The 10,120-nt window shown below is 41.3% G+C and overlaps 1 protein-coding gene across 4 annotated transcripts in view; it reads right to left on the reverse strand.

The window, feature by feature from the left end:
- Positions 1-3,718, reverse strand: part of inpp5a (inositol polyphosphate-5-phosphatase A) — a 192,264-nt gene extending 188,546 nt beyond the window's left edge. For all 4 annotated transcript variants that reach the window (XM_036960462.2, XM_021580257.3, XM_021580259.3 and 1 more), the window contains exon 1: positions 3,236-3,718. In XM_036960462.2, the coding sequence (XP_036816357.1) occupies positions 3,236-3,307 (72 nt within the window). In that variant the 5' untranslated portion in view covers positions 3,308-3,718. The remainder of the gene's footprint in view (positions 1-3,235) is intronic.
- Positions 3,719-10,120: the final 6,402 nt, after the last annotated feature.

Below are 10,120 nucleotides of genomic sequence, written 5' to 3' on the forward strand. Positions count from 1 at the left end.
CAAAGACCATAACAACAAGTCGTTTGCCAAATATGCCTCTATGATCATCAAATGGTGGTGAAAATGATGAACCAGCAGCTATTAGAAGGGAACTAGGGTAGAAACCGGTTTATTGAACACAGCATGAGAAACTTCAACAAAACTCGAATTCAAATAATCTACAGTCTACTCCAACAACATGTCGGTTTCACTTTGTACATCTTTACTATGATTTGACTGCAGGCTATACCTGTCAAGAAAAGGATTCCAAATCCTACTCACTGGACAGAAACAGAATAGCAGATACAGTGCCTTCAGAAAGTATTCATAGCCCTTGACATATTCCACATTTTGTGGTGTTACAGCCGGAATTCAAAATGGAAGAAATGTAAAAATGAACAACAAATGTAAAATGCAACAATTTCATATATTGAAATCAGTCAAAGTAAATAAATGCATTAGGCTGTAATCTATGGATTTCCCATGACTGAGAATACAGCTATGCATCCGTTGGTCAGATTCCTTCAAAAAATTATAAGAAAGTAGAGGCGTGGCACAGAAAACCAGTCAGTATCTGGTGTGGCAATTTTACTCATGCAGCACAACACATCTCCCTCGCATAGAGTTGATCAGGCTGTTGATTGTGGCCTGTCGAATGTTGTCCCACTCCTCTTCAACGGCTGTGCAAAGTTGCTGGATATAGGCTTGAACTGGAACACGCTGTCGTACACATTGATCCAGAGCATCCCAAACATGTTCAACGGGTGACATGTCTGGTGAGTATGCAGGCCATGGAAGAACTGGGACATTATCAGCTTCCAAATATTTTACAGATCCTTGCGACATGGGGCCTTGCGACATGGGGCCATGCGTTATGTTGAAACAGGAGGTGATGGCGGCGCATGAATGGCACGTCAATGGGCCTCAGGATCTCGTCACAGTATCTCTGTGCATTCAAAATGTCCTTGATAATGTGTGTGTTCATTGTCCATAGCTTATGCCTGCCCATACCATAACCCCACCCTGGGGCACTCAAACTGTCATAAACTATTTGGTTCTGCAAACCCACTGTTTCATCAGCTGTCTGGGTGGCTGGTCTCAAACAATTCTGCAGGTGAAGAACCCTGATATGGAGGTCCTGGGTTGGCGCAGTTACACGTGGTCTGCGGTTGTATTCTCAAAAACGATGTTGGAGGCGGCTTATGGTAGAGAAATTAACATTAAATCTTTGGCAACAGCTCTGTTGAACATTCCTGCATACTCCCTCAAAACATGAGACTTATGTGGCATTGTGTTTGTTGTGGGACAAAACTGCACATTTGTGCACCTGTGTAATGATCATTCTGTTTATTTAGCTTCTTGATATGCCACACCTGTCAGATGGATTAACTTGGCAAAGACAAAATGCTCACTAACAAGGATGTAAACAAATTTATGCACAACATTTGAGAGAAAAATACATTTTTGCAAATGTATTGAAAATGAAACACAGAAATGTAATTTACATAAGTATTCACACCCCTGAGTCAATATGTTAGAATCTCCTTTGGCAGCAATTACAGCTGTGAATCTTTCTGGGTAAGTCCAAGAGCTCTGCACACCTGGATTGTACAATATTTGCACTTTATTCATTTTTTTAATTCTTCAAGCTGGTTGTTGATCATTGCTAGACAGCCATTTTCAAGTCTTTTTAAAGATTTTCAAGACGATTTAATTCAAAACTCAGGAACATTCAATGTCTTCTTGGTAACTTACTCCAGTGTATATTTTTCCTTGTGTTTTAGGTTATTACTGCTGAAATGTGATTTTTGTCTCCCAGTGTCTGTTGGAAAGCAGACTGAACAAGTATAAACTAGTCCTATGAAGTGGTACTCTGCGATGTGTTGGATTTGCCCCAAACATAACGCTTTGTATTCAAGTTCATTTCTTTGCCACATTTTTTGCAAACGGGATGCATATGTTGGAATATTTTTATTGTGGAGTAACTATAATGTTGTTGATCTATTTTCAGGTCTCTCCTATCACAGACATTAAACTATTTCAAAGTCACTATTGGCCTCATGGTGAAATCCCCGAGCGGTTTCCTTCTTCGCCGGCAACCGAGTTAGGAAGGATGCCTGTATCTTTGTAGTGACTGGGTGTATTGATACACCATCCAAAGTGTAATTAATAACAACTTCACCATGCTAAAAGGGATATTCAATGCTTTAATTAGTTTTACCCATCTACCAATAGGTGCCCTTTTTGCAAGGTATTGGAAAACCTCCCTGGTCTTTGTGGTTAAACCTGTGTTTTAAAATCACTGCTCGACTGAAGAACCTTATAGATACATTATATGTGTGGGCTACAGATGAGGTAGTCATTAAAAAACTAATGTTAGATACTATTATTGCACACTTATGTGATTTGTTAAGCACAATTTTACTCCTGAAGGTATTTAGGTTTGTCTTAACAAAAGGGGTTGAATAGTTATTGACCCAAGACATCTCAGCTTTTCATTTAATTCATTTGTGAACACTTCTAAAAACTTCATCATTTGACATTATGGGTTATTGTGTGTAGACCAGTGACACAAAATATCAATTTAATACATTTTTAATTCAGGCTGTAACAATTTGGAAAAACTAAAAATGGGTGTGAATACTTTCTGAAGGCAATGTATATGTTGCCCATCTGAATGCATGAGAAAAATGTATTATCTATGGAGAAACATTTACAACAAAAAACAGACCTATATCTGTATTAAAATAAATAAATATATATATATATATATATATATATTATTTTTTTACAAAATAGTGGACTTCTATGAGAATTTAAAGCCCCTAGGTGAAAGTCAAAACAGGCACGCTAAATCTCCGCCTCCACTCCTTAGCTATGTCACAATAATGTTTTCAAGTAGTCTAGGCCATGATGGTAGACTACTTCTACCATTTTACAGCAAGCTGCAAGACAGAATGAACAAATCGTGGTTTCCCCAAATCACTGTTACTGCAATGATATAGGCTACAAACATGATCAATCTTGATGGCTAAAGAGGCCCACGCTGTGGTTGTGCTCATACGTAAAGTAAGGTAGGTTACTTACGACGCTATAATAAAGACTACCTGACATATCGAGGGCCCAGGGAAGACAAATTGAAAGCGGCATTGTTGAATACATTGTAACCAACAAATGAGGACAACATTCACATTAGTTACAAAGAAATAGTGCAGCAGACACCATGTTTCAAGCTGTCGCAGGCGCAGCAACTCACATCTTCAAAGAGCGATCCAACGTTGGCTGTCACGAGCAGTATTCCCGAGCCTGCTGTCACCTTCCCCGCCATAACTCTTTCAGAATCAAAAGTGTGCCGGACTTTGACTGTTTTAGAATTTAAAGTAACACAAGTCGTTAAAGGTTTAAGGAGGCTGATTCGGTTAAAATACAGAGGAAAATACTGCAGCCAGGTTTGTGACCGCTCTGCTCGCTCATACTAGCAAGGCTCGTGCATCTAGTTGCTTGCTGAAGGTCTGCTGATGTTTTGCCTACTTTTTCACATTAACAGCCATCGTAAAAGTTTCCGTTTTAATCCATAGCGACTGCTGGCCTCTGGTTCATTTCAACGTGGAGTGTTTTTCCCTGGCTTTTGAGGTGAAAAAGTCTCACTCGTAAGCCGCGACTCAGTCAGGACCATTGCCTTGATTGTTTAGAGAGGATAGGCTAGAGTCCTTCACTGTCCTGACGTCACCAAGCGAATGGAAAGATGGAGCTTTTTTAAAAGGGCAACGCACCACTAGACACGCCGAGCAAGAGATTGCCTTTCAGAGCTCTTGCATAGGCCACTTGACTTGTTGTTGCTCAATAAAATCAATTCACCTAAAATGGGAAGAATATAACTGTCCTACCTAAACAATTTAATGCCCTATGTATGAAGCTTCTGTCATGACAATCATAACAAAGACAACATAGACATGTTATTACTGACCTGCTGTAGTGACACAGAAACTACATGATAGAAAACTCTGCTGGTAAGCTTATTAGCAAGATGAAAGCACTATAGTCAACAACTTACCTAAAAACGGGGTTGTTAGAAATTGCAAGCAATTGGTGTTGCAGCTGCAGTGTGCTTGATTCAGTGTAGGATATATGAATGGCTTACATACATTTTTATTGCAGATTACACTATCTTTAATGTTCTTTTCTAAACCAGTAGTTATTGTTGACCTGATAATAGATACATTGTTTGTTTTCCAATTTACATATATGCCTAGATAGCATTGAGTAGCGTATATAGGCTACCATCATAACTACATCTACAAGCTGGGAAATAGAAACGTTTACCTCTTTAAGAGACCAGTGCCTCCCATGCCATTTCATTGTATGAATTTGGTGGGGCCCACCTGACTTTTTTTCTTTTCTTCAAAAGTTATCAAAGTGGTTAGAGGCCTTTTTATCTCTAATCGTCATTCAGTTTTAAGATGGTTTCTCAATGCTCATTCAAAATGTACCTAAAAGACAACAAGTTTGTGAAGGCCTTGCAACCTTCATCTTACTAAATGGCCCATGACATAAAAGTGATTTGCTGTAGTCCAATAAGACTTTCCTGTTACACGCCATTACCTCCCCTAATGGTCTGGAGGAACAAGTGAGGTCACAAATTGGCCTCTTCGCTCAAATAGTTCTCTGCTGGCAAGAGGTTAGATACATGAGAACATACAAGAACCAATCAGAGAGGGTCATATTTTGTGAGGAGATGACAAGATGGTGGAGGCATGATCCAACGGGGAGGGGAGATAAGCAAACGGGGACACGGTGGAAGTTCCTTAATGTTTTGGAGTGTTTCCAACTTTGGGGGTTGTGGGATAGTGGGGAAGGATACATGGCTCATTGAGATTTTGTGAAGAGAGCAAGAAGATTATCACCATAAATTGTTCAGCGTCAACAGCTGTGTCTGGCAGTGTGTGTGTGTGTCAATGACTGTATATGAATGGACAAAGCCACTGATCACATGACACCATTCATTTTTAGGTGAAGACTCAATAGCACATTGAAGCCAAATTAAAACTGTCCAGAGGGTGTCTAATGGAGACAGAACTCGCACAGATGGAGCTAATCCAGGAAGTGACGTTGCAGGCTAGCTCAGTGCTGCTTCTCATTGAGTGGCTGCAGTCCAAACACCCCCTCAGCTCTTGCGCTATCCACTTTCCCTCGAGGGAATCCCCGTCGAAACCGGATGAAGTTTGATTGCCATCTTAAGTGGAAGTCCAATTCACTAACGTTGCTCCCTCGGCCCTGAATTTAGAAATCGCGGGAGTGATTGAACAACTTTGGTCACTTGCGGGGTTGATATTACCCACAATTCAATGCAAACTGTTGTCACATGTAAACTCTGGTGGGTGTGAAGTGTCAAATGTAATCAACAAGGCTGCAATTTCAGCATGTCAGAAAAAAGTATGAAGCTAGCTTGCTAAACAAATATTGGGGTCACTTAGAAATGTCCTTGTTTTTGAAAGAAAAATAAATAAATTGTCCACTAAAATAACATTAAATTGATCAGAAATACTGTGTCGATATTGTTAATGTTGTAAATGACTATTGTAGCTGTAAATGGCTGATTTTTAAAGGCATATCTACATACAGTTGAAGTTGGACGTTTACATACACCTTAGCCAATTACATTTAAACTCAGCTTTTCACAATTCCTGACATTTAATCCTAGTAAAAATTCCCTGTCTTAGGTCAGTTAGGATTACCACTTTATTTTAAGAATGTGAAATGTCAGAATAATAATAGAGAGAATGATTTATTCCAGCTTTTATTTCTTTCATCACATTCCCAGTGGGTCAGAAGTTTACATACACTCAATTAGTATTTGGTAGCATTGCCTTTAAATTGTTTAACTTGGGTCAAATGTTTCAGGAAACCTTCCACAAGCTTCCCACAATAAGTTGGGTGAATTTTGGCCCATTCCTCCTGACAGAGCTGGTGTAACTGAGTCAGGTTTGTAGGCCTCCTTGCTCGCCGACACATTTTCAGTTCTGCCCACAAATGTTCTATAGGATTGAGGTCAGGGCTTTGTGATGGCCACTCCAATACCTTGATTTTGTTGTCCTTTAGCCATTTTGCCACAATATTGGAAGTATGCTTGGGGTCATTGTCCATTTGGAAGACCCATTTGCGACCGAGCTTTAACTTCTTGACTGATGTCTTGAGATGTTGCTTCAATATATCCATATAAATTTCCTCCTCATGATTCCATCTATATTGTAAAGTACACCAGTCCTTCCTGCAGCAACGCACCCCCACAACATGATGCTGCCACCCCCGTGATTCACGGTTGGGATGGTGTTCTTCGGCTGATTTTCCCATGATGTCAAGCAAAGAGGCACTGAGTTTGAAGGTAGGCCTTGAAATACATCCACAGGTACACCTCCAATTGACTCAAATTATGTCAATTAGCCTATAAGAAGATTCTAAAACCATGACATCATTTACTGGAATTTTCCAAGTTGTTTAAAGGCACAGTCAACTTAGTGTATGTAAACTTCTGACTCACTGGAATTGTGATACAGTGAATTATAAGTGAAATAATCTGTCTGTAAACAATTGTAAAACTTACTTGTGTCATGCACACAGTAGATTTCCTAACCGACTTGCCAAAACTATAGTTTGTTAACAAGACATTTTTGGAGTGGTGGAAAAAGGAGTTTTAATGACTCCAACCTAAGTTTATGTAAACTTCCGACTTCAACTGTAGGTTGCTGGCCTTCTAGGCAGAGTTCCTCTGTCCAGTGTCTGTGTTCTTTTGCCCATCTTAATCATTTATTTTTATTGGCCAGTCTGAGATATGGCTTTTTCTTTGCAACTCTGCCTAGAAGGCCAGCATCCCGGAGTTGCCTCTTCACTGTTGACGTTGAGACTTGTGTTTTTGCGGGTACTATTTAAGGAAGCTGCCAGCTGAGGACTTGTGAGGCATCTGTTTCTCAAACTAAACACTCTAATGTACTTGTCCTCTTACTCAGTTGTGCACTGGGGACTCCCACTCCTCTTTCTATTCTGGTTAGAGCAAGTTTGTGCTGTTCTGTGAAGGGAGTAGTACACAGCGTTGTACGAGATCTTCAGTTTCCTGGCAATTTCTTACATGGAATAGCCTTCATTTCTCAGAACAAGAATAGACTGACGAGTTTCAGAAGAAAGTGCTTTGTTTCTGGCCATTTTGAGCCTGTAATCAAACCCACAAATGCTGTTGCTCCAGATACTCAACGAGTCTAAAGAAGGCTAGTTTCATTGCTTCTTTAATCAGGACAACAGTTTTGAGCTGTGTTAACATAATTGCAAAAGGGGTTTCTAATGATCAATTAGCCTTTTAAAATTATAAACTTGGATTAGCTAACACAAAGTGCCATTGAAACACAGGAGTGATGGTTGCTGATAATGGAACTCTGTATGTTGATATTCCATAAACATTTGCCGTTTCCAGCTACAATAGTCATTTACAACATTAACAATGCCTACACTGTATTTCTGATCAATTTGATGTTATTTTAATGGACAAAAAAATTGCTTTTCGTTCAAAAACAAGGACATTTCTAAGTGACCCCAAACTTTTGAACGGTAGTGTATATACATTGATTTTAGCGTTGGCAAATTGGCTTAGTCTCGTAGTGAGGAGCCTATAAAACGTTAGATAGATACATAAATATATTTGTAGCAATTCTGAAATGCATTGGAATAAATTACCAAACTATAAAACTAGCTAGCCAGCTATGGGTAACTGTAGCTAGCTACCTGTCAGGAGTGCTAGCTAGATACGTTAGCTTACTTGGTACATTAATAGCTTTAGGTTGGTTGTTTTTAAGCTCAACTTGAAGATTTCCACCAAGGACGTTGCCTCTCCGATCATCGCTCTCCCTCGCTTGGGCAAGGGACATTTAATATACACTCGGATGTGACGATGTAAAACGTCATTCTAAGGGCTGAGGGTTTAGGGCGTGATGTTTCCAAGATGGCGTAGCAGTCAGACGTCTTTGTCTTCGTCTTGCCATGTCCCATGTATATATATTTGTTTATATTTTTCTTAACCTCAACTTCAACATACTCTCCTGCAATCCGCCTTACCCAATGTGGTATGGATCTGCTATTTTCTTTACCTTTTAACCGGAACCTCCAACAGAAGCTAGCCAGCTAACTAGCTACTAGCTAGTAGTCAGCTAGCCACTGCTAGCAGTCATCAGCTAACCTTTAGCCCGGACAACTCTTGCCAGTCTGCACAGCGCGATTCAAACCAGAGCAAATCTGACTTATTTTTCTCCATATCTCTGAATTCCTACCACAAGCTCTGAACTTTCTCACCTGGAACATCGCAGCTAGCTAGTTGCTATCCGAGTGGCCACTCCTGGCTAACGTCTCTGTCCCGATAGCAAAGAACTAATTAGCCTAGAGCTAGCCTTTGCTAGGCCCATCTCCCGGCTAGCCGAAGAGGTCCGTCAGCCACTCCTTGGGCTACAATACCTATTTTGCCAATTGGCCTGGACGCCTTTTACTGCCGACACGGAGCATCGCCGATCCATCACAACTGGACTACTGACGTAATATGCCAGAGGGGGTTTTTCAAATGGGTCCTCCGTCACGACGTTCCCTGAATGCCCATTTGCTAGCCTGCTAGCTGTCTAGAGATTATCGGACTGTTAGGTGAAGAGGCCCATCGGACCAATTCTTTGGCCACTATACCTATTTTGTCAATTGGCCTGGACCCTTTTACCACACGGAGCCCTGCTGATCCATCACGACTGGTCTGCCGACGTAACAGCACAAGGGGGCTACAACAGACTTCTTCCGTCGTGATATCCCTCTAAGGCCCTTCTGCTAGCTTGCTAGCCACGGCCCGCTAGCTGTCTGAATCACCCGCTGAGCTACTCACTGAACCCCTATGATCACTCGGCTACGCATGCCTCTCCCTAATGTCAATATGCCTTGTCCATTGCTGTTTTGGTTAGTGATTATTGCCTTATTTCGATGTAGAGCCTCTAGCCCAGCTCAATACGCCTTAGCTAACCCTTTAGTTCCAACTCCCACACATGCGGTGACCTCACCTGGTTTAAATGATGTTTCTAGAGACAATATCTCTCTCATCGTCACTCAATACATAGGTTTACCTCCACTGTATTCACCATACCTTTGTCTGTACATTATGCCTTGAATCTATTCTACCGTGCCCAGAAACCTGCTCCTTTTACACTCTGTTCCGAACGTACTAGACGACCAGTTCTTATAGCCTTTAGCCGTACCCTTATCCTACTCATCCTTTGTTCCTCTGGTGATGTGGAGGTTAATCCAGGTGCTGCAGTGCCTAGCTCCACTCCCATTCCCCAGGCGCTCTCATTTGTTGACTTCTGTAACTGTGAAAGCCTTGGTTTCATGCATGTTAACATTAGAATCCTCCTCCCTAAGTTTGTTTTATTCACTGCTTTAGCACACTCTGCCAACCCGGATGTCCTAGCCGTGTCTGAATCCTGGTTTAGGAAGATATCCAAAAACTCTGAAATTATCATCCCTAAATATAACATTTTCTGACAAGATAGAACTGCCAAAGGGGGCAGAGTTAGGCTGCAGAGTTCTGTCTTACTATCCAGGTCTGTAGCCAAACAATTTGAGCTTCTACTTTTCTACCTTCTACCTTTCCAGAAACAAGTCTCTCACCGTTGCCGCTTGCTATAGACCACCTTCTGCCCCCAGCTGTGCCCTGGACACCATATGTGAATTAATTGCCCCCCATCTATATTCAGAGCTCGTGCTATTAGGTGACCTGAGCTGGGACATGCTTAACACTCTGGTCATCCTACAATCTATGCTTGATGCCCTCAATCTCACACAAATGATCAATGAACCTACCAGGTACAACACCAAATCCGTAAACACGGGCACTCTCATAGATATCATCATAACCAACCTGCCCTCCAAATACACCTCTCAGCGATCACTGCCTCATTGCCTGGGTCTGTAATGGGTCTGTGGTCAAACCACCACCCCTCATCACTGTCAAACGCTCCCTAAAATACTTCAGCGAACAGGCCTTTCTAATCGACCTGGCCCGGGTATCCTGGAAGGATATTGACCTCATTCCAACAGTAGAGGATGCCTGGTTATTCTTTAAAAGTGC

The sequence above is a fragment of the Oncorhynchus mykiss genome, chromosome 23 (genome assembly GCF_057628025.1).
Source record: "Oncorhynchus mykiss isolate SJ-2025 chromosome 23, ASM5762802v1, whole genome shotgun sequence".
NCBI lineage: Eukaryota > Metazoa > Chordata > Actinopteri > Salmoniformes > Salmonidae > Oncorhynchus > Oncorhynchus mykiss.